The sequence below is a fragment of the Chiloscyllium punctatum genome, chromosome 17 (assembly GCF_047496795.1).
Source record: "Chiloscyllium punctatum isolate Juve2018m chromosome 17, sChiPun1.3, whole genome shotgun sequence".
Classification (NCBI taxonomy): Eukaryota; Metazoa; Chordata; class Chondrichthyes; order Orectolobiformes; family Hemiscylliidae; genus Chiloscyllium; species Chiloscyllium punctatum.
This window is the reverse complement of record NC_092755.1, coordinates 74861936-74886516: the sequence shown is the minus strand read 5'-3', so window position 1 is coordinate 74886516 and position 24581 is coordinate 74861936. Positions and strand designations below refer to the sequence as shown.

General features: G+C 40.3%; 2 protein-coding genes across 5 annotated transcripts in view; one reads left to right on the top strand and one right to left on the bottom strand.

Annotated features, from left to right (window-relative positions):
• Positions 1 to 10243, top strand: part of hvcn1 (hydrogen voltage-gated channel 1) — a 34359-nt gene extending 24116 nt beyond the window's left edge. Inside the window, exons 6-7 of one of the 4 annotated variants that reach the window (XM_072587512.1) lie at positions 4040 to 4142; positions 9917 to 9984. In XM_072587512.1, the coding sequence (XP_072443613.1) occupies positions 4040 to 4099 (60 nt within the window). In that variant the 3' untranslated portion in view covers positions 4100 to 4142; positions 9917 to 9984. Of the gene's footprint in view, positions 1 to 2355; positions 2973 to 4039; positions 4143 to 9916 lie in introns of those variants that run through there. The other 3 variants (XM_072587510.1, XM_072587509.1, XM_072587513.1) reach the window with 3 other exon arrangements.
• LOC140487995 (tectonic-1-like) overlaps positions 1 to 24457 on the bottom strand; it is a 32458-nt gene extending 8001 nt beyond the window's left edge. The window contains exons 1-10 of the mRNA XM_072587508.1: positions 24036 to 24457; positions 20537 to 20657; positions 14473 to 14579; positions 11860 to 12002; positions 6604 to 6691; positions 5833 to 5945; positions 5344 to 5370; positions 3263 to 3391; positions 2967 to 3092; positions 800 to 884 (exon numbers count right to left, since the gene is read on the bottom strand). Coding sequence (XP_072443609.1) covers positions 800 to 884; positions 2967 to 3092; positions 3263 to 3391; positions 5344 to 5370; positions 5833 to 5945; positions 6604 to 6691; positions 11860 to 12002; positions 14473 to 14579; positions 20537 to 20657; positions 24036 to 24273 — 1177 coding nt within the window. The 5' untranslated portion in view covers positions 24274 to 24457. The remainder of the gene's footprint in view (positions 1 to 799; positions 885 to 2966; positions 3093 to 3262; positions 3392 to 5343; positions 5371 to 5832; positions 5946 to 6603; positions 6692 to 11859; positions 12003 to 14472; positions 14580 to 20536; positions 20658 to 24035) is intronic.
• Between the last annotated feature and the right edge of the window lie 124 nt (positions 24458 to 24581).

Genomic DNA, 24581 nt, shown 5'->3' with positions numbered 1-24581 from the left:
CAAGAGATTGATTGAGTTAGGGGACTCTCTGGTCCGAGGCACAGACGGACATTTCTGCAGCCTGCAGCAAAAAAAAATCAGAATATTGTGTTCCCTCCCTGGTGCCAGGATCGAGGATGTCTCGGAGAGGGTGCAGAATGTCCTCAAGGGGGAAAGGGCCCAGCAGGAGGTCATTGTTGTTGGTTCCAATGTGTACATAGGAAGGGAAAAGGATGAGATTCTGAAGGGAGAATACAGAGAGTTAGGCAGGAATTTTAAAACTATGTTGCCAGGGTTGGAGGATTTGAGCTATAGGGCGAGGGTGAATAGGCTGGGACTATTTTCCCTGCAGCATCAAAGGCTGAGGGATGACTTTATAGAGGTTTATAAAGTCATTAGGGGCATGGATAGGATAAATAAATAAACTATTTTCCCTGAGGTGGGGGAGTCCAGAACTAGAGGGCATAGGTTTAGGGTGAGAAAAGAAAGATAAAAGAGACCTAAGGGCAACATTTTCATGCAGAGAGTGGTACATGTATGGAATGAGCTGCCAGAGGAAGTGATGGAGACTATTACAGTTGCAACATTTAAAGGCATCTGGATGGGTATATGAATAGGAAAGGTTTGGAGGGATATGGGCTGGGTGCTGGCAGGTGAGACTAGATTAGATTGAGATATCTGGACGGCATGGACGAGTTGGACTGAAGGGTTTGTTTCCATGCTGTACATCTCTACGGCTCTAGTGGAGGGTGGGGGCAGGAATAATGATGCAGAATTTTTTTGGATGAATAATTAAGATAGGTGATGAGTGAAGGATATGAGGCATTTGGTCCAAATCCAGCCACGACAGGGAGTCCAACAATGTAACCTGGATTTCCACTGAGAGGAACTCCTGTTGTATTGTCCTGGAAGTTAAAAAAACACATTTTATTATGATAGATCAGAAAACCAAAAATGAAAACCCTAAAAAAGGTAGGCCATTGTTAAGTCTGACAATGTGAAAATCACATTAAAAGAAATAAACTAAAGAACTAGATGCTGGAAATTTGAAACAAAAACAAAATTGCTGAAGAAACCTAACAGGTCTGGCAGCATCTGTGGAGAGAAAACACTTAATATTTCAAGTCCAGTCACCCTTCTTTAGAACTATTAATAGTTAGGAAAAGGTGTATATACACTGAAAAAGTGGTGGTGGGGAAGAGGAGTTTATGGTTAGAGTTGGGGTGGCAGGAGTAAGTGAAGAGATGGAGAAGAAGCCTAAAGAGAAAGACAGGCAGACAAAGAAATGGGATAATGGTAGGCCAGTGAGAAAGAAGACCTGACAATGGGGATCATAAATAGGTGAGAATGGATTGGCTGTGCTAAAAGCAGCCCGTGTTGGTGTCACAGCTTGGGTGTGGGTAAAGGACAAGGAAGAAAGTGCTCAGGCTGTAAAAGCATTGAACTTAATATTGAGTGCTGAAGGTTACAGTGTCCTGAAAGTTGCAGGGTTCCCAACCTAAAATGAGATGCTTGTTCTTCCAGCTTTAGCTGAGAGTCACCAGAGCACTGCAACAAGCCCAAGACGGAAATATTGGCCAGGAAACATTGTGGTGTGTTGAAGTTGCAGCCAGCTGGAAGATCAGGGGTCACTTTTGCGGACATAACATAGGTGTTCTGCAAAGTGGTCTTCCAGTCTGAATTTTGCCTTCCCAATGTAGAGGAGACCACATGTAGAAGTGAACAGTGAATACAGTAAACAAGATTAAGTGATGTGCATGTAAATCACTGCTTCACCTGGAAGTTGAGGATGAAGCCTTGGATAGTGAGGAAGGAGGAAGTAAATAGGCAGATGCTACACCTGGTGATTGTATGGAAAGGTGCCCTGGGGGGTGCTGAGTGCGGTGTAGGAATGAACCAACCATCAATACTTGCTCAAGAAAAATCTTGATGCACTTCACATATTTCATTTGTGTTGCTATATAGATATATGTGAGGTGCTGCATTTTGGAAAGGCAAATCAGGGCAGGACTTATACATGCACCCCTCTCAGACACTTTGGGAAGCAGAAGTCATGCATCAGCATTACAATCAACATGGGCACACAGCTTAAAGGGAACATGAGCAATGTATGAGGGACTAAGACCGAGATTGATTACAGAGCCTCTGACAATCAACCAACTGCTTGCGATTTACAGGTTGGAGACCATGGGTTAGTCGAGTTATAAGTTGAGAATTTATAGTTTTGGTTGCCTAAGGTTAGAATTAATTTGTTTGTAATAAATAGTAGTTCCAGTTTAATTCAGAAACCTAGTCAGTGTTTTCTGTTAACCTGAGTCCATCAGATAGGGAAATTGGTAGTTTTGAGTAATTTGGTTAAATCTTTAACTTTTACAGTGACCTCAAGGAGTAACAGAGCTTGAGCATCAGGACACTTTCTCCAGATGGGTCATTACAAACGTCAAAATTAAACTTCTAATAAGGACTCAAGATGACCTACATGCTTGCACTTAGAAGTGGAATAAGAGTGGTCTTTTTGATACTGATCTGTAAGGGCGGATAGTCCTCCTGGGATAAGTATACATTATTGCTCTATCAACATTGTTCATACCATAAACGATATGGACAAATTCAAACTAGCTTTTGGTGCTGGCTAAGGTTTTAATAAGAAAAGAAAACTCAAGAGGTTCTCACAAAGCTAAAAGTCCTAAAATACTCCTTCCTCATTATTCTTTTCCTTCCCAATGATTAAACAGTAAGCCCCAACCTAAGGAGTGTAAGGAAGATAAGAAAGAATAAAGAGAAAAATATTGAGAAATTATGCAGATCAAAATTAACACCATATATTTTACATATTTTGGTTATTATTATAGTAGAGGAGGTCACTGATTTCAATAAGAAACACTGAGTACTCGTTCAAGAATTATCATTTAAAGAGAGGGATAAATAGTTACCAGTACAGTAATTTACAGATTTTCCACACAAAAATAATTCTGCAATTACAGTACCTGAATGAATGTAATCTGGAAATGTTGTTGTATTGGCACCATGTTATTTTCAATGGCTCCAAGAATAAATGCAACAGAGGCATTTACAATTTTTCCTTTTTCATTGTATACAATGATATAATTCACCTGTTGAGATAAATGAAGACAATGGCATGTCAGAAATCATAAGGGCTTTCTATTATTTATTTCTACAGTTGAAAAAGTGGAACTTGAAAGCAGTGATAAGATTAAAACTGTTGAATGATATTTAAGGAAGGAGAGACATTAATAAGCAAATCAGTGTTAAACCAACTTACCTCTAGCACCACATTTATGCAGACATCATCACGCAAATGAGGCAACCAATTCTCAGGATCGAGGTCATTTGTATGTGCTAATGTTCCATTTAGAGATCTTAAATTAACAGAGGTAAGAAGGAAAGGAATCTAGAACAAAAGAAAATTAAATTAGTAAGTTCGTCTATCCATGGTTATTAATGAACAAAATAAATATCTTTTATAGCAAAATATACTTTAACTACATAGATTTGTGAAAAGAAATTGAGATTTGAAATGTTGTATTCTCTAAAATTGTAAGAGTCATAATTAGCTCTTTAATATGTACTTTTTAAACTACTGAAAATCCTATTAACTCTTGAACCAGTTCAAATTCTAAGTACTTTATATATTGACGTGTATTACTTTATTGAAAATCTGCCTTTTCTATTTCAGTTGTGTTTTTTAACAACTGTCATAAATTTGTTAGAACTTTAACATAATGTTAAAAGCAGAGTATTCATTGACTTCCTTTCAATGATCTACAACAAACAGCACCCTGGTGTGCTGATTAACAAAAAAACTCCAATTAAAAAGTTCTAGATTTCAATACCATTTTAGGGTCCATTCCACTAAACTGTAGCAGCAAGTGTTGCTATGTATAAACTTGTATAAAAATAAATTCTAAATGATTTGTACTTCCCCATCTTCCAATTAGTTGCTAAAAAATTATAATTTACTGAAACAATTACTCTATTTCTATACTGATTCAGAATTAATTCTTATTCAATAGTTACTGATAATTGCATTTCCTGCTAGCTGAAAATTGTCCCAATAAACACAGAAACAAGGTGCAAATCATCTGGACTTTATGCCTGAAGTAAACTGTTCAAGAGAAAAGGAGTGGAAACATTATCATAGGGTGAGTAAATGGTGTAATTATGCTGCATTTGTGTAGGCACAAATCAAATGATATAAATAATTGCCTTAACATTTTGTGCACTTGAGCACAGAATATGTTAGTGACTGACCAGGTCAGCTGTAGCATTTATGGTAACAATGTTTTCATGAAGCACTTGGAAAAGTACAATGAATATTTTTAAAGGGTCACATGAGAACTACAAGGAAACGTTTAGGAAAGGCTGAGCAGACTGGGGACATTTTTCCTTGAAAACAGGAGTGATAATGAATAAATTGGTAGAGAAGATATTTCCATTTGTGGTGAAATTCTAAACACAGGGCTATTTAAAAGAAAATTAGATTAGTATTTAAGAGAGAAAGAATATGTTAATAAAGTGAGAAGCATTAAGATGGGAGGAGGTTCATATAACAAACACAGTTGGGCAAAATTGGCTAAATTGTAAAGTTGAGCGTAATTCAATGTGCCTGATTTCATTTGAATTCTTTTAAAAGGATGGTTGTGATCAATTCACACCAGTGGAGCCAAAGACTCAGTCAGCATTTTTCAATCAACCAATGATTCTTGATGAACCTCATCCCCACAGTAACTACTATCCACTTAAATCCTTCATAAACTGCACTTGTGAAGATAGTTTGGGTTTCTTTCCCAGGAAATATCAAGACTAATTAGGGAGAATGACCAGGAGCTAATAAATCACATGACCAAGGTCCAACTGAAGACCTGCGACTGAAGGAATACATAGTGGAATGAAATTCTTGCCAGCTATGACATGCAGGAGTCTTCAACATAGTCAAGATCATTAATGGCCCAAGCATCCCTACTGAAAGCTAAGAACATATTGATACCCAAGGGCAGAGAAACAGCACTCATTGATTTCTTCTTCTGAGACTCTGTCCTCAGTCTGAGTGCCCTTGACTAAATCCCACAGCATGCTATCCACCACCATCTCAACACAGCCTCAGCCTGATATGAGATTGGAAAGGCTATTTGACAACTGAGAACTAATAAGACTGCTGGCTGCAGGCTCAATGGTCTGTTTCTGCTCATTTGTCTAATAGCAAACAGAATTCCTGCAGAATTACATAAATGTGGTAGAGAAGCACTCTGCAAAAACACATGGCTTCATTGCTCTCTTCTGGAAATAGAGTATGGAGGGGGATCTCAGATGCCTTTATTGTGATCATTTCAAGGAAATACTTACAGCACTGTTCGAGCTTGCATTGGGGGTCTGAAAAATATAGTATTTGAACATGTTACTTTTAAAGCTGTAGAAACTAAAGTAATAATTTACCAAAACTTTATTAGCAAAAACATACAAATGTTTAAAATATCAGATTTCAAACTCTAATGTGGAAACTCCCTATACGTATGACCTAATTTTTTAAAGAAAGCGAGCATAAGCTACCCAAAACATCAAAAATGCCACAATTAAAAAAAAATTAAAATAGCAATAAATTGGTCATAATACAACCAGCTTGATCAGTTGTTAATTATACATTTTTCACACTACTACACTTAAGTTAACAAATCCAGAAATCTAATGCCCTGACTTCAATTGTGAGTTATGACATTACTTTTGATGTTAACGAGGAATTAAACATTTATTTTGTACATTTTAACTTAGAGCTATCATTCAAAAATTTTCAGACATATAGCATTTATATAACAAACAAAACTGTGGTAAACCTACTGGCAAAATAGTGAAATGGAGATAGTGTTGTGTGCTTAATGCTGGAACGTTACTGCAATTTGTTGCTACATCAAATTTTCTACTGCAGTGTGTTGCCTGATTTACTAAAAAGCCTACAAAGAAACAAGAGTCAAAAGATTATTAAAACATAAACTTTATATAAATTAAAAACTACATTTGATCTTTATTCAGTTCTGGATTATTAATAAATTAATACAGATTAGCAGTAACAATATAACCTTCAATGGGCTTTTTTGTTGAGGTAAATACAATGATGAGGCTCTCAGTACTCATTGTTATTATAGTATAAATTGAACAGCAACTAAAGGCAACTGCAACTGTGCAGTTAAACATAAAAATCATAATGTTTTCTGAAATGCTCTGTTCATCCAGCAGCTGCAGTGTATCGGTATTTAATCAGTATGTAATGAAATACATAGAATGGTAAGACGTTACTTGATAGATGCACACAAAATTCAGGAGAAGAAAGGTAGACCCTATCTATGCCATTGTGAAAAGAGAGTATTTCTTTGAAATAACTTGCTACTTGTAGCAGTTTTGTTGAAAATCCTCAGAGAACATCTGTGGGCAAGCATTAGCGTAGAGAACATTAGATCCTGTGCATCATCACTGACCACAAATCCCAGTCCAACAACTCAAAAACAAAACTTGCAGCAATCACCCCAGTCTTTCTTTTAAATTACTGAATGTAGCTTTAAATATGGACATCCTGTTACCCTACCCTAGTAAAATTAGTTGAACATCTCTTACCTGCTGGATTATCGTCAGTGCATTCAGATGTTGCCAGAGGAACAGGAAGTCTCAGAAAACCATCAACAGATTTAATAGGAACTCCATACTAAGTTGAAAATACAAAATAGCATATGGCTCAGTGTTTTTTTTAACCTTTACTGTTTGGAGAAACTTAGATATTCTGTCATACATATTACCTAAGAGATCTACTACTTTTTGCTTATTGAGAAATGACATTTGACATTGAAAATGTTGTTTTAACACTTGTTAAATGCCTCCAAAACACTTAGCCCTTTCCATTGTTACAACCTTCCTTTCACCTTGACAATTACATCTACATGGGTCTCTACTAATGGTGAGAAAATCTTCAATCTCATTCAATTCCCCCAAGTTTAGAAATCAGGCCTTAACAGTTTTTATTTATTTAAAAATGTCCATATTACAGAGGTGATGGTGTGAGATATCTTGAAATGCATAAAACGTGAATAAATCCCCGGGACATAATCAGGTGTACCCTAGAACTCTGTGGGAAGGTAGGGAAGAGATTGCTGGGCCCTTTATTGACATATTTGTATCACTGATAGCCAGAAGAAAGGTGCTGGAAGACTGGAGTGGTGCCACTCTTTCAGAAAGGTGATATGGAAAAACCAGAGAATTATAGACCAGCGAGCCTGGCATCGGTGGTGGGCAGGTTGTTGGAGGGAATCCTGAGGGACAGGATTTACATATATTTGAAAATGCAATGAGTGATTAGGGATAGTCAACATGGCTTTGCGCATGGGAAATCATGACTTACTAACTTAATTGAGTTTTTTGAGAAGTAACAAAGAGAACTGCTGAGAGAAGAGTGGTGGATGTGAGCTATATGGACTTCAGTAAGGCATTCAGCAAGGTTCCTAATGGTAAACTGGTTGGCAAGGGTAGATCACATGGAATAGAGGGAGAACCAGCTATTTGGATACAGAACTGGCTCGAAGGTAGAGGTCAGAAGATGGTGACGGTTGCTTTTCAGATCAGAGGTCGGTGACTACAGTGTGCTACAAGGATCACTGCTGAGTCCACTGCTTTTTGTCATTTATATAAATTATTTGGATGTGAACATAGGAGGTATGGTTAGTAAGCTTGCAGATGACACCAAAATTGGAGATGTACTGAGCAGTTGAAGTTACGTCAGAGTACAACGGGATCTTGATCAGATGGGCGAATAGGCTGAAGAGTGACAAATAAAGTTTAATTTAGGTAAATGTCAGGTGCTGCATTTTGGAAAGGCATATCAGTACAGAACTTATACTTAATGGTAAGGTCCTGGGCAGTGTTGCTGAATAAAGAGACCTTGGAGTGCAGATTTATTGTTCTTTGAATGTGGAGTTACAGGTAGGTAGGATAGTGAAGAAGGCGTTTGGTATGCTTGCCTAGCCAGTGCATTGATGAGTACAAGAGTTGGGAGGTCATGTTGCAGTCGTACAGGACATTGGTTTGGCCACTTTTGGAATATTGCGTGCAATTCTGTTATTCCTGCTAAACGAAGGATGATGTGAAACTCGAAAGTTCAGAAAAGATTTTGAAGGATATTGCCAGGGTTGGAAGGTTTGAGCTATAGGGAGAGGTTGAATAGCCTGGGGCTGTTTTCCCTGGAGCATCGGAGACTGAGGAGTGACGTTATAGAAGTTTATAAAAACACGAGGGGCATGGATAGAGTAAATAAACAAGGTCTTTTCCTCAGGGTGGCGGAGTCCAAAACTAGAGGGCATAGGTTTAGAATGAGAGGGGAAAGATTTAAAAGGGACATGAGGGGCAACGTTTTCATGCAGAGGGTGGTGCCAGAGGAAGTGGTGGAGGCTGGTATGATCACAACATTTGAAAGGCGTCTGGATGTGTATATGAAAAGGAAGGGTTTAGCGGGATATGGGCCAAATGTTGGCAATTGGGACAAGATTTATTTAGGATATCTGGTCAGCATGAACGAGTTGGACCAAAGGGTCTGTTTCATTGCTGTATATCTCTATGACCCTATCTAGCTAGATCTCTCACCCTTTTAAAAAGTCTCCTGAAAGCTTAGATCTTCAATTTCTTTCTTTAGATTATTTCCATTCCTGAATCAATCTATAATTTTATGTACATATAAATAAGGGCCGCTTAGGTCTAGTGAATGAGGAAAAGCACTCTAACAATGAGATAAAATCTTTAAACGCAAAATGAAATGAACTTATTCAACCATAAAATCATCCATTGACTAATTAACTAACCAACTGATTTTTAAAAATACTGTTTAAAAAAAGGCAAGTTACCATGTAAAGTTAATTAAGTTTCTACAAGGCTTAAAAAGTTCCATGAGAGCAGCCATAAACTGGTTAATAAGCTAGCAAGCAGCTTGTGCTGTTTTAGCAGAGCTGATTCATGATTTTCAAAGAGCATAAATACAAGGGTTTCTCAGTGCTGCCTGTCCACACAGAATGTGAAGCCAAGGGAGGTACAAGTTAATTGAAATAAATACAGCAAACATTTTATTAACTGTTACCTATGGGACCAGGAATGTGCTAGTTGATCAAATATTCTGGATAATCAAGAGATCTACATAATCAATGTAAAAATGCACACTAAGTAATAGAAACGTAACACAGGAGGTATACATATCCCGGTTATACCTTAATTACAGTTTAAATCACTGAAACAATAATGCAATTTTACTTTTTTTTAAGATTCCTTACAGTATGGAAACAGGCCCTTCAGTCCAACAAGTCCACACCGACCGTCTGAAGAGTAACCCACCCAGACCCATTCCGCTACATTTACCCTGAACACTATGGACAATTTAGCACGGACAATTTAGCATGGCCAATTCACCTGACCTGCACACCTTTGGACTGTGGGAGGAAACCAGAGCAAACCCACGAAACATAGGGAGAATGCGCAAACTCCACACAGACAGTCACCCGAGGTGGGAATTGAACCTGGGTCCCTGGTGCTGCCTTTAAATAATATTAACCGGTAGAGAGCCTTCTCACTTGTACCCTCAACCAACTAATTGGATATTGCAGTAGATCGCAGTATTTGAGGAAATATTTACTCAACATTGAATGTTCTGTTGATATTTCACATGGCCATTTGATTGAATATAAGTAATTTAGATGGAGGTAAATAAATTAAAAACTATAATAATTGTACAGAATAATAAATTTTGCTTTACTTTAGGCATATAATTTTTGTCAGTTTATTGAGAGTGCCATTTCATAAGGGTCCTGTCAAACAAAGTTTACTGTACTTGGATTTGATTTGTTATTTTCACTGTATCCCAGTATATGTGACAAATATTGTTTTGTGTACTATACAGGCAAATCAAACCTTACATAAGTACCTCAGAGCAATAGAACAGAATGCTGAATATAAAGAGGAACCTCGATTATCCGAATACCAATTATCCGAAAATCGGATTATCCGAAGGAGATCTCAAGGCCCCAATAGAAACATTACATCAAAGACGTGTTTCCAACAGTGATCGTGTCCTTTGTTTACAGTGATTAAACAGGAATCTCCAAATGACTGTCTAGCCCCTCTTTCTCTCTCTCTCTCTCTCTCTCCCCTCACACTTTCCCTGGAGTTCTACACAGGGGTGTACCGTAAACCCACCCTTCCGCAGAGGTCACTCCAACATTGTCCTGTACAAGGGAAACGTGGAAACTGTCAAAAAGTTGCAGTAAAAAGTTGTATATGTGTGTGTGCGTGTGTGTGCATCCACTATTTGGAGATTTACCCCACAAAGGCAGCAGCAGTCTTGTTGTTGGTGTCCAGTGCAGCTGCCCTGGAGAGGGGGCAGCTGTGTATGGGGTTGGGGGCATTGTTGGCGGAGTTGGGGGGGCGGGCAGTGTTCGATAGGGTTGGGGAGGGGCAGTGTTGGGGGAGGGGGACAGTGTTCGACGGGGTCAGGGGCGGGGGGGATGTTGCACGGGGTTGGAGGTGGGGGAGCTGGTATTGAGGGCAGGGGGCGGTGTTCGACGGGGTTGGGGGCAGGGGGGCACCGGTGTTGGGGGCGGGAGCAGTGTTTGACAGGTTTGGGGGTGGGGACTCCAGTGTTGGGGGTGGGGGGGGCAGTGTTTGATGGGGTTGGGGCTGGGTGGACCGGGGGGGGGGGGGGGGGGGGGGTAGTGTTGCTCAGGGGCGGGATATCGCTTCTGCAGACTCCTGAACGAGCAGCAGACTTTAAAAACTCCAAGCCCCAGAGGAAAGACTTTTAAATCGATTAACCGAATAATTGATTATCCGAACGAATTAGTACCCACCCATCATGTTCAGATAATCGAGGTTCCCCTATATACTGTAGAAAAGGTGCAGAGAAAGATCAACTTTAATATATGAGAGGTCTGTTCAAAAGTCTGGTAACAGCATGGAAGAAGCTTTTCTTGAATGTTTTGGTATGTGTTTTCAAACTTTTGTATCTTCTGCCCAATGGAAGAGGATACAAGACAATATAACCGGGGTGGGAGGGGTCTTTGATTATATTGACTGCTTTCCCGAGGCAGTGGGAAATATAGACGGAGTCAATGGATGGAAGGTTGGTTTGCGGACAGACTGAGCTGCATTCACAATTCTCTGTAACTTCTTGCAATTTTGGGCAACCATTTCTAAACTCTGCTCTCTTTAAAAGACACAGTAAATCGGCCTCCACCATATTCTCAGGCAGATCCTAAACAATTGCTAAGTTAAAAAAAAAATCATGTTGTCTTTGACTCTATTTCCTGACACCATAAATGTCTCCACTCTGGTTCTCAGCCCACTCGCTGGTTGTCTCTATCTACACTAAGAAACCAGAGATTTTGAACATCTTTACTCAATCTTCTTTCACTCAACTTGCTCTTCTAAAAGAAGAATCTCAGTTTCTCCTTTTATTCATTCACAGTACGTGAGTACAACTGGCAAGACAAACATTTATCACCTTTCCCCTATTGCCTTTGGGAAAATGGTGGTGACCTACTTACTTAAACTGCTGCAGTCCAAGTTTTGAAGGTACTCCCACAGAGCCTTTTGGGTTGGAACCTCCAGGAATTTTTCCCATTAACTTGGTTCTTTATTAATTTAAATAACAGTGGTATCAGAACCCGTTATTATAAATTTTCATCAAAATCAAAACAATCTAATAAACAAGTCAGGAATTTTAAGGAATCTATTTTAAAAACATTGTAAAATGTCTGAATCAAATAGCCAAAACCTTAATATAGAACTCAAAAATTGGAGACTACTGTGCTGACAAATGCGAACACATCCATTTATAATTACTACCTGATAGCCTCTTGCTGTTGACTTGGGTGTACTTGTAGTCGGTGAATTTGATGTACTGAAGGAAGAACCACCAAATTGTTTCATTAATCTGTCAAAATTATGAGTGGTTGGCACTTCTGGGGCAAAAAAAGATCCTGCTTTATCTGAGGATTAAAAAAGACAAAAACAATTTGAATAAATGCTTGAAAACAAACAGCCATTTATCAAAATATATTGCACATTGGAAAGAAACTTTCTGATATGGTCCAATTAAAATGCTAACATGTATTGCTCTTTTACAAAAACAAATTATTACTTGGGTGTGATCAGTTTTATTTGAGCCTGGGATAAAAAGTTATATATTTTGTGGTGTTGATTTTTCTGGTTCACATTAACATTGAAAAATATACCAGACCTTCTATTTGATGCAGTCTTATCAAGTAACAGGAAATGTACAGAGAAGTGCATGATTTGAATTAAAAGAAATCCAATGCAATATTTTCCAGTCCTAAGTGAATAAATGCAATGTCTGGTGTGAAATACTTATTCACAGAGATTAGGGAAGTACCAATTTTTGTATCAGGTTTGTGCTTTCTTCACTCATCTCAGCCAGAATACTCATTGAAGAGACATGACGTTTGGCTTTTTTGAATTTTGTTTGTAAGGATTTGACTGTAAGGATTTTTTTGCATTTGGAGACAGTTCCATAAAGTGTGCATGTGTAACTCCCAAATGAGTACATACTATTATATACCATTGCTTATTGTTCATGCTGACATGAGAAGAAAACTGAGTGGCTAAAGCACAGGTATATTAGCATCAATGGATGCTATAACAGTATATATAGCTGTTTCATCAATGGAGCGGTTTCATCAATGGAGTTGCACTCCAGCAGAAACCAGAACTTCAAAAGATGGAGGCATGTTATAATTCGTACAGAAATTGAAATTTACAAATTGTTGAAAAATTATTCCCCTTCAATTGGTTAGATTGAGCAAAAGAGCTCCAAATAAAACTGTTAAATGATAAATTCCATCAAGTGTCTCACTTTCAGAAATGAGAAAATTTAGAAATGAGATTTTTGGAAATTCGTAGCAAGCCAAAGAGTGAAGCATTTACAATAATCCTCAGCCAAAAGTGTCCAGTGGATGATCCATCTCGGCCTCCTCTGGAGGTACATGCAGTACAAATGCTCATCACCAGTCAACGTAATTCATTCCATATGTCATCAAGGAAAAAGGCTGAAGGTACTGGATACTGCAGAGGTTACATTCTCTGACAACAGATTGGCACCAGTATTGCAGATCTATGCTCCAAAACTTGCTGCATTTCTAGCCAAGCTGTTTTAATACAGATACAACACTGGCATGTATCTGACAATGTAGAACATTGCCCAGGTATTTCTTGTACAGTACAACAAAAAGAACAAATCAAATCCAGACATGATCAGCCCATTTGTCTGCTCTTGATCATCAGTAAAGCGATGGAAGGGATCATCAATAGTGCTATCAAGCAGCACTAGCTCAGTCATAACTTGCTCACTGGGTTCAGTTTTCAGGGACACTCATCTTCTGACCTCATTATAATGTTGGTTCAAACATGAACATAACAGCTGAATTGCAGAGAGGGGTTGAGAATGACTTCCCATGACATCAGGGCCACTTTTGACAGAATGTGGCATCCAGGAGACCTAACAAAATTAGGATGAAAGGGAATCAGAAGAAAACTCTTCGCTGATTGGAATTATACCTAGATTGGAGAACGATGGTTCTGGTTGTTGGAAGTCAGTCAACTCAGTTCCAGGACATTTTCTTTAGAAATTCCTCAAGGTTGCGGCCTCAGCCCATCAAATACCTATATTATCTCATAAGGTCAGAAGAGGAAATGCTTCCACAAATTCCAGCTCCATTCGCACTCCTTAGATATTGAAGCAGTCCATGTCCAAATGCAGCAAGATCTGGACAATATCCAGGCAACAACTAGCACGTAATATTCATATCACACAAGTGTCATTGCAACAACCATGTCAAATGCCATCACATCCACAAACATTCATTCCTTCCACTACCAACACACAGTAGCAGAGAGTAGTTTCTGCAAGTTACAAAGCAGAAATTCACCAAGGCTTCTTAAACACCTTTCCAACCTACAACCAATGCCATCCAGAAGGATGAGGGCAGCAGATATGGGAGGACACCTGCAAGATCAACTCATTCCCGTCCAAGCCACTGACCATCCTACCTCGGAAATAAATCACTATTCCTTCATGGTTACTGGATCAAATCCTAGAACTTACTACCCAACAGCACTATGTGTCTTTCTACACCAAGTGGACAGCAGAAATTCACAAAGGCAGTTCACCATCGCCTTCTAAAGGGCAATTGGGGATTGTCAAGCCAAGAGGTCCACATTCTCTGAATGATATTTTTAAAAAGATGTATTGTCAGTGCTTCGGTGTTAGACGAGTGCATGATTGGTTCTATTTTATTGTCACACAAGGAATTCAAATGTTATGTGGTTAGATATATATTTAATAATTATTATAGTTTCATTTTGAATTTAAATAGTCTTACAATGCATACAAAATAAACATGTAAAGAAAATAGATTATATGAGGTCTTATATTACACTTACAATTATTTGTCATAATACAAAATATGCTGGGGTTGATCAAGGATACAGATTTATTCCAATCCAAAGTATACATTGCTGCTTCTTGATTGCAAAGCTTATTGTCACCCCTGCATGAAGTTCAAGAAATGTTCATACATTGAAAGATTACAAATTTCTGTTTTAATACTCTAAGGAACAAATAGAAAACAAAAATAAGCAAAAATTACATTTGTATGTGTTGATAATGCAAGTAACAGTGAGAAAACTTCAAAATCATGTTAGAAAATACAACAAATAATAAACCACAAGACTACCAAAACTCCAGACCGAAAACAAAAATGCTGGAAATCACAGCAGGTCAGGCAGCATGGACAGACAGCTAAAGTTTCGAGTCTAGATGAGTTTTCATCAAAGCTCATGTGAAGTATGGAGGGGCCAACATTTACATAATGGTGGGGGGGTGGAATGCTAGGGGAGAAAGGATGCTGATGGTGCAGATTAAGTGATCGGAATGCGAGAATGGCAGAACAATGGTGTGTCTAACTGCCAAACTGGAAATGACAGACAGTCCCATTGGAATGGGGGGGAAGAGAGAGGTAACTTGGTGATAGAGAATGTAACAAGTAAAGCTAAAAGAAAGGAGAGGAATGGGAGTGGGTTCACAATCTGAAGGTGTGAACCAATATTAAGTTCATAAGGTTGTAAAGTATCTAGCCTGAAGATGAGATGTTGTTTCTCATATTTGTGCTGTGATTTGCTGAAGCACTGCAGCACAACAAGGACAGATAAGTGGACATGTGAACAGGATGCTGTGATAAATTGACCAGCTACGGGAAGGTTGGGGTCCTGCTCGCGCATAGACCAGAGATGTTCTGCAAAGCAGTCAACCAGTCTGCATTTGGTTTCTCCAATGTAGAGTAGGCCACTCTGGGTGCAATGAATGCAATACACTAAATTAGAGGAGGTACAGTGAAATGCTGCTTCATCTGCAAAGACTGTTTACACCCTTGGATGGTGAGCAAAGATGAGGTGTAGGGGCAGGTGTTGCACCTGCTGCAGTTACATGGGAAGGGAGAGGTTGGTGTTTGTGGTCAAGGAATGGACGAGGGTGTCCCAGAGGAAACAGTCCTTGTAGAACGCAGACAGAGGGAGTGTGGGGAAGATGTATCTGGTGGTGGCATTCCGCTGGAGCTGTCTGAAGTGCTGTAGAATGATCCTTTTATCGTGGAGGCTGGTGGGATGAAAAGTGAAGACAAGGGGGATCCGCACAAACTGTTGTGAGTGATGGGAAAAGGCAAAGGCAGAAGCAGGACTAATATGTCAGATGTGGTTAAGAGCCCTGCCAACCACAATGGAGGGGAAATCATAGTTATGGAAGAAGGAAGTTATGTCAGCAACATTGTTTTGGAAGGTGGCATCATCTGAACAGACACGACACAGGTGAAGGAACTGGAATCCTTGCAAGATGTGGGGTGTGATGAGTTGTAGTGAAGGTAGCTATGGGAGTCAGTGGCTTTGTAATGTATGGCAGAGAACAGTTTATTGAGATGGAGAGGTCAAGGAAAGGAAGGGCAGTGTTGGAGATGGACTATGTAGATGTCGCACGTAGACAGGATAGTGAAGAAGGCATTTGGTATGCTTTCCTTTATTGGTCAGAGTATTGAGTACCAGAGTTGGGAGGTCATGTTGCAGCTATACAGGACATTGGTTAGGCCACTTTTGGAATACTGCGTGCAATTCTGGTCTCCTTCCTATCGGAAAGATGTTGTTACACTTGAACGGGTTCCAAAAAGATTTACAAGGATATTGCCAGGGTTGGAGGATTTGAGCTAGAAGGAGAGGCTGGAGTTGTTTTCCCTGGAGCATCGGAGGCTGAGGGGTGACCTTATAGAGGTTTACAAAATTATGAGGGGTATGGATAGGATAAATAGACAAAGTCTTTTCCCTGGGGTCGGGGAGTCCAGAACAAGAAGACATAGGTTTAGGGTGAGAGGCGAAAGATATAAAAGAGACCTAAGGGGCAACATTTTCACTGAGGGTGGTGCCTGTATGGAATGAGCTGCCAGAGGAAGTGGTGGAGGCATTTGGATGGGTATATGAATAGGAAAAGTTTGGAGGGATATGGGCCAGGTGCTCGCTCGTGGGACTAGATTGGGTTGGGATATCTGGCTGGCATGGACGGGTTGGACCAAAGAGTCTGTTTCCATGCTGTACATCTCTATTATGCTATGACTTATAGAGGGGTGAAAACTGTTCGCAAATTGAACAAATTTTTCAAAGTCTATTTTGTACATGAAACGGCACTGAAACAGTTATTGATGGGCCAATAATAAAGAGCTGTAGGAGGGGGCCAAAGTAAGACTGAAACAAGGATTGTTCTACACACCCCATAAAGAGGCAGGTAGAACTGGGATCCATGTGGGTGCCCACAGCCATTTCTTTGACTTGGCAGAGGTAGGATGAATTAAAGGAGAAATTGCTCAGTGAGAGAACCAGGGTCAGCCAAGCAGAGGAGAGTGGTGGGAAGGGGATTACTCAGGCCTCTGATTGAGGAAGAAACCGAGAGCTCTCAGATCACCCGAATGGGGAGTCGAGGTAAAGAGGGATTGGACATCCATGGTGAAGAGGAGGCAATTGGGGCCAAGGAACTGGAAGTTGTCAATATGGCAGAGGGCATCAGAGTAATCACGGATGTGGGTGGGCAGAGACTGGACAAGGAGAGAGAGGATGGAGTCAAGGTAGGAGGAAATGAGCTCAATGAGGGAGGATCAGGCTTATACAATAGGCCTATCTTGGCAGTCTGGTTTGTGGATTTTAGTAAGGAGAGGGAAACTGACTGTCCCTGGTTAGGAGACTACAAGATTGGAGGCAGTGGGGAGGAGGGGGAAGATCTCCGGAGGTAATGAAGGTGGTGACAGTCCTGGCAACGATGGCTTTGATGTTCGGATGTGGGGTCATGGTTCGGGGGAGGTAGGCGTTGAGGCTTCACAAGGTAAATCCAGAGTTTGAGTTGTAGCCTGTTACAACATCCAATTTCAACCATTCTCTGATATAATATTCCAGATCTCTGGCAGGCTGCTAGTTACTGAAAACTGTCAAATATTTCCACTTTGAGGAAATTGAAGAAATGAGATCTTCCCTGTTTTGCTTTGCAGAACCACAATACTGCATAAATCATTCTAACAGCTATGGATAAACTGATCATGAGATGGTCTGCAACTCAGGGCTTGTAAACCCTTCAAAAGATAGCATGAAATCTGAGCATGTAAACCAACAATAAAGGTTAGAATGCAGAACATCCAAGTTAAAAACACAACATAATCACATTATTTGTCTATTTTTGTCTGTGAGCAAATGTAGCTAATATTTTAAGAGCCATTTTCTATGTGTTACATAGTCAACTTGGACATTTTAACTGTAAAATGTACAACAGTGTAATTTGATAGAGGTTCAGTTACAACATGCACTTATTTTCCATTAAAATGGAAAAACGTCTCAAGAAGTTGCAAGAGTAGGATTAGATTGAAAACTGACATTGCCAAAAAAGGACATTTTTAGGAGTATTTTAACTTTTAGATCAAAGAGGTGGGTTTTAAAGAAACCATAAAGAAAGAAAAAGCTGGAGACGAAGAAGGCGTTAAGGTTAAAATAAAAGACGGCTGAAAATATGGAATTTTGGAATTTATGAGAGGATGTAAATGCATTAGTGGCAGTTCAGAGAATGTTCATGCTTCTGATAACTAGGATGTTCGATTATCTTAAAAGGAAAGATTGAACAGGCTGTATCTGTACCCATTCAAGTTTTAAAGAATGAGAGGTGTTCTTGTTGAGGCATATAGGATCCTGAGAGGGCTTGTCAGGGTGAATGTCGAAAGGATGATTTCCCTTTTTTGGAAAGATTAGAACAACTAGTGTACATTGTTTAAAAATCAGGGTCCTCTAATATAAAACTGACATGAGGAAGATATTTTTCTTCTTTTGGTTTGAGAGTTGAGTGTCTTTTGGATCCTGTTCCTGAGAAAGTATTGGATGCTTGGTCATTGAATATTTTGGCTGATCTTGCAGGCCGGAGGGACAAAATGGCATTTCCATGATCCTAATTCTTGAGTTTGTAAGTTGAATATAGCATCTCAATCAAATCTCCTCTCAACTGTTTCTTATCTTCCTAAGGAAAACAGTTCTATCCTCTCTAAATGTAGGGGAATGGGTCTGGGTGGGTTGCTCTTTGGAGTGTTGGTGTGGACTTGTTGCGCCGAAGAGCCTGTTTCCACACTGTAAGTAATCTAATCATAGCGAGTCCAGTTCAGTCCTAATCAATGGCAACCTTAAGGACGTTGATAGTGGGGGTTTCAGTAATGATAATACCATTAAATAACAAGGGGCAGTGGTTAGACTGTCGATTATTGGAGAAAGTCATTGTCTAGCATTTATATGGTATGAATATTTGCCACTTTTCAGTCCAACCCTGGACATTGTCCAGGCCTTCTCTCATTTCAACATGAACTCATCAGTATCCAAGTCATTGCAAATGGTTCCGAACATTGTGCAATCATTGGCAAACATCCACACTTTTGACTTTATGATAGAGGGAAGGTTATTGATGAAGACGGTTGGGCTCGGACAGTACCCCAAGAAACTCTTGTTGAGATGTCTTGAAGCTGAGATGACTGACCTCCAACAACCACAACCATCTTTCTGTGTGCTGGGTACAACTGCAACGAGTGGAGACCTTTCCCTCTGATTCTAAGTGCCAAAGTAGACAAGTTCACATTTTTCCACCTTATACTCCATCTTTTTTGCCCATTCAAAGTTAGGAGGGGTCTGGACAGTCGATAGTAAATGGGATGGAAGGATTGAGAACCAAAGAACCCGGATTTAAGGCAATTGGCAAAATAAATAACAGCAACATAAGGAAAATCTTTTTTCTATATTAAATAATTAAGATCAGGAATACATTAGCTCTGAATTGGCTGAAGGCAAAGTCAGTTGAGGCTTTCAAAAGAGAATTGGATCATGAAAAAGAAAACCAAATGTAGTGCAATTGGAAAAAGGGTGGAGAGAAATACTAAGTAAATTGCTCTTTCAGAGGGCTAGCAAAGACAAGATAGTATGAATGAAGGTGGGATTTTGGTGAAACCACATAGCAATTTGAAAACACGGAGAATTTTTAAATCTAAGCATTATTTAACCAGAGCTGAAAATGTGTTGCTGGAAAAGCGCAGCATCCAAGGAACAGGAGAATCGATGTTTTGGGCATCAGCCCTTCTTCAGAAATCTCCTCGATTATTTAACCAGATCCAGTATAGATCAGCAAACACAGGCAATGGGTAAATGGGATGCTGTATGAGCTAGGGACCAGGTGGAGTTTTTGCTGACATCAAATCTTTCAAAGGGTCAACTATGGGAGGTGAGTTGGAAACGAATTGGAATAGCTCAAGTCCAGAGGTAACAAAGGTATGGATTAGGGTTTTTGCAGAAAACTGAAATAGGAAAGGAGTTTTTCATTAACTTGTGGGATGTGGTTGTAACTGGCTGTGCTAGTATTTATTTCCCCTCCCTAGATACCCTTGAGCGTGTTGGGAGTTGCCTTCTTGAACCACTGCAGTTCACATGCTATTGGTAGATCTACAATGATGTTAGGGAGAGAACTTCAGAATTCTGGCCCAGTGATACTGAAGGAATGGAGATATGTTTTCAAGTCAGAATGGTGAGTGGCTTGGAGGGAATTTTCATATTTTATGAGTGACAGGAAGAAAAGTGAAGATTACTGGTATGAAAAGGAGAGGTTCTGAGGTACATAAAATGGAGAGGAACAGGAAAGAAATAGATATTTGATAATGAGAGTGAATACTTAAACAATGATACACAGGCACTTTCGTTGGTGGTCTTAGTCAGTTTATAGCAGGTAACTGCAAAATAATATACTAGAAATCAAACATTACTAAAATCAGTGAACAATAAAAAAGGATTATAGTTACAATTTAAGAAAATCTCAATTTACTGGATCTAAGTAAATGTGCTATCATATCAAATCTATTAAAGTTCTTGTAATGCATAAATTACTCGATTTCTCAGTTTAACTTACGTGACAATCTCAATATCACAGGTTGTAAAAGTAGAACGATCAGATTGTCTACAGTCTGGATCACAGCAGCAATTTATGTCACAATGTTCCACCAGTAAGTCGCAAACACATAAAGAATGAACTGAAAGAGCAAAAATGTATCAAAGTGATCATAAAATTTAAAAAAAACAATGAGATACATTGCTAATTCATCATTTCTGGAGGAGTTAATGATGGATATATTGACTGATCAATAAAAAAAACTGCATATCTTACTGATGATGCTGCTCCTTTAACAAGGTTGTGTTATTCCATTTTTTTTCCCCAAAAGTGTTATACAAGGCAGAGTTGCTGAGATGTCTGGTTTGGATGGGTTTTAGGGCCAATTTAATTATAGTAACAGATACTGCCTCAAGAAAAAGGCTTTCAAGTTAAAAAAAATACACTTGTACAATGAAAGGGGAGTGGCCAGTTCTCCCAGCTCAGCTTTTCTCTAGTTTGGTTTGGCTTTAGCAGTCTGGCTGCTCAGAGCAAGCAGTAAGTTTTTTTGAGGTTTCTGGTCAAAGAAACAACTACATGGAAGAAGGTGTTCCCTGCTGAATCTCTCTGCCATCTCTCTCTCTCTGACATCTCTCCTATAAGACTCTGTGTTGATTTTACCTTTTCTGGCCAAGGGGTGTTTATGGGGATTGTTGCAGGAATCTGAAACAGCATCATTAAGTTGGGATAATCTGTTGGGTTTTTGGACAGGTTATGTTATTCTATATTCTATTCTCTTTTGTTTGTGTTGTATTTGCTAATCTTGCAAATAAATTGTTTTGTTTAAAATGAAGTGGTTGGGCCAGCTGCATCACTCCTGGAATATCCACTCTACACCTGCTTAAAATAACGAGCGAAGTTAGGGTCTGGGCTGTTTTGAGGGGGTCTGGCCTGGTCCATTTTACTTACAATGCAGAGCTCCCTCAGTAATACACTGAAACATCAGCCAAAATATATACTCATGTTCCAGAAGTCATTTTTTAAAAAAATTATGATCCCCTTATGAGAGGCATAAATGCTATCATGTAACATTTCTTAATATTTAAATTTGAAAGGGTTCAGAAAGGATTTACAAGGATGTTGCCAGGATTGAAAGGTCTGAGCTATAGGGAGTGGCTGAAGAGGCTGGGACTGTTTTCCTTGGAGTGTCAGAGACTGACGGGTCATCTGTTAGAGATTCATAAAATTATGAGGGGAGTGGATAGAATGAACAGACAAAGTTTTTTTTCCATGGAATGCAATAGGTAGATGAAGTTGGGGGTGAAGGTGATAGGCTGGAGAAGAGGGTGGAGGTAGGAAGGAAGATGGAAGATGAGGAAACTAGTGAAATCCACAATGATCCCGTGTGGCTGGAGGGTCCTAAGGCGGAAGATGAGGCGTTCTTCCTCCAGATGTTGGGTGGTTAGGTTTTGGCAGTGGAGGAGGCCTCAGACTTGTATGTCCTTGGTGGAGTGGGAGGGGAAGTTAAAGTATTCGGCCACAGGGCGGTGGGGTTATTTCGTGTGTGTCCCAGAGATGTTCTCTGAAACATTCTGCAAGTTAGCGTCCTCTCTCCCCGATGTAGAGACCATATTAGGAGCAACGGACACAGTAGATGACGTGTGAAAATACAGATAAATCTCTGTTTTAATGTGGAAGAATCCTTAGGGGACTTGGACAGAGGTAAGGGGGGAGGTTTGGGCACAGGGTTTGCACTTCTTGCAGTGGCAGGGGAAGGTGCCGTGAATGGAGTGGGTTGGTGGCAGGCATGGATCTAACAAGGGAGTCGTGAAGGAAATGGTCTTTCTGGAACGCAGATAGGGATGGGTAGAAAAATATAACCTTCCTCGCTCTCACCTTCCATCCCATCAAACTCCAGATACATTGCATTATCCTCCACCATTTCTGCCACCTATCAACAGACCCCACCACCAGGGGATATATTTCCCACCCCACCCCTGTGTTCCACCTCATCTTCCACCCTTGGGACCCTCCAGCCATACGGGATCAATGTGGATTTCACCATTTGCTCATCTTCCATCTTCCTTCTCACCTCCACTCTCCTCTACTGGGTGGCACAGTGACTCAGTGGTTAGCACTGCTGCCTCACAGCACCAGGGTCCCAGGTTCGATTCCAGCCTCGGGCAACTGTCTGTGTGGAGTTTGCACATTCTCCTCGTGTCTGCATGGGTTTTCTCCGGGTGCTCCGGTTTCCTCCCACAGTCCAAAGATGTGCAGGTTAGGTGAATTGGCTATGCTACATTGCCCATAATGTTAAGTGCACTAGTCAGAGGGAAATGGGTCTGGGTGGGTTACTCTTCGGAGGGTCAGTGTGGACTTGTTGGGCCGAAGGGCCTGTTGCCACACTGTAGGGAATCTAATCTATCACTTTCACCAACAATTTCATCTACCTATCGCATCCCTAGCTACCAGCCCCACCCCCTCCCATTTATCTCTCAGCCCCCTTGGGCCACAAGCCTCATTCCTAATGAAGGGCTTATGCCTGAAATATCGATTCTCCTGCTCCTTGAATGCTACCTGACTGGCTGTGCTTTTCCAGCACCACACTCTTCGACTCTGATCTCCAGCATCTGCAGTCCTTATTTTAACCCTGTATGGGATGAGCTGTCAGAGGAAGTGGTGGAGGCAGGTACAATTACAACATTTAAAAGGCATGTAGATGGGTACATGAATAGGAGGGATTTAGAGTATATGGGCAAATGCTGGCAAATGGGTCTAGATTAATTTATTTTATCAGGTTGGCATGGACAAGTGGACCAAAGAGCCTGTTTCCATGCTGTACCACACTATGACTCTATTTACTAATTAATTTGAAACGGATATTGATGTGTGAAGTATCAACACTGATTCTGGGAAGGATAGGTATATCGTTCAGAAAAAAAACAAGAGCACAGATTTCATTCCTGTTCTGGCTGTCAAGTTATGATATATCTAGAGCAGTTGGTACATAAACCAGGGTCTTCTGGACCATTTACGCTTATAGATGATGTTTTCTTAATCAACCTGCCTAGAGATGTTACCGAACAGCAATGGAGCAGTTTGGACTTGAACCTGGTCTCCTGGTCTAGATATTGGGACATAACCACAAATGCACAAAACAAACACCCTTCTCCCATTTTCATTCTGGGTGCAGTGGACGTGCTATTTGTTTTCCTGCTCTGACCATGAAAGCAGAAGGTGCCAACCATTGATGAAATTAACAAAAACTGGCTGAGGGAAGATCACTCATGGAAAGGATTATTGATTATCGAACTGAGTCAAGATTAGAGTGGTGCTGGAAAAGTACAGCAGGTCAGGCAGCATCCGAGGAGCAGGAAAATCGGCGTTTCGCGTTTATCGAACTGAGTCATTTTCCAAGGTTAATTCTTTTGTTCTTTGCGAACACAAGTTCTGTTCCTGCTGACGCTTATTCTGCGGTCTTTAAGAAAAAAAACCATCTCGCCTTTAAATATAGCCAAGCAACACAGGAACATAAACCTACCGTTTATTTGAAGATTTGGCAGTGTACCTGCTGGTGGCGGAACCCCGCTTTGCGTTACCGTTGACAACGTTGTTGTTAAATCTGTCCACGAATTGAAGTTGGTGGTATTGCCAGAGCTAGAATTGAACGGCCATGAAGCCGCACTGTCAGTCAGGTTATCGTCAGCGAGCAGGTTACCCTCAATAACGCTGATGGACAAGAGTCTCATAACGATGCATAAAGAAACGGTTAACTCCATTACCGTGGGCGACCATTAAACAACCAATCATCAGTATCCGCTTCCTGACGGCTGATGGGACAATCTTTGGCAAATTTTATTTATAAGTAAGTCACTGGGTTTCACCGACTGTAACGTGTATTAATTAAAAATTAATTTTAAGAGGCGGCGTTGAGTGTTTGCATGACGCCATCGCACCTGACGTCATCACGCCGTTTTAAAAACGTTCGTGACGTCTGCACGGCGATGACGCGGGGCCCTGGCCTCTTGGGGGCCTAATGACGCACGGTCCCTGTCCTAATGACGCGCGTGCGCGGTCACGAGAGCAG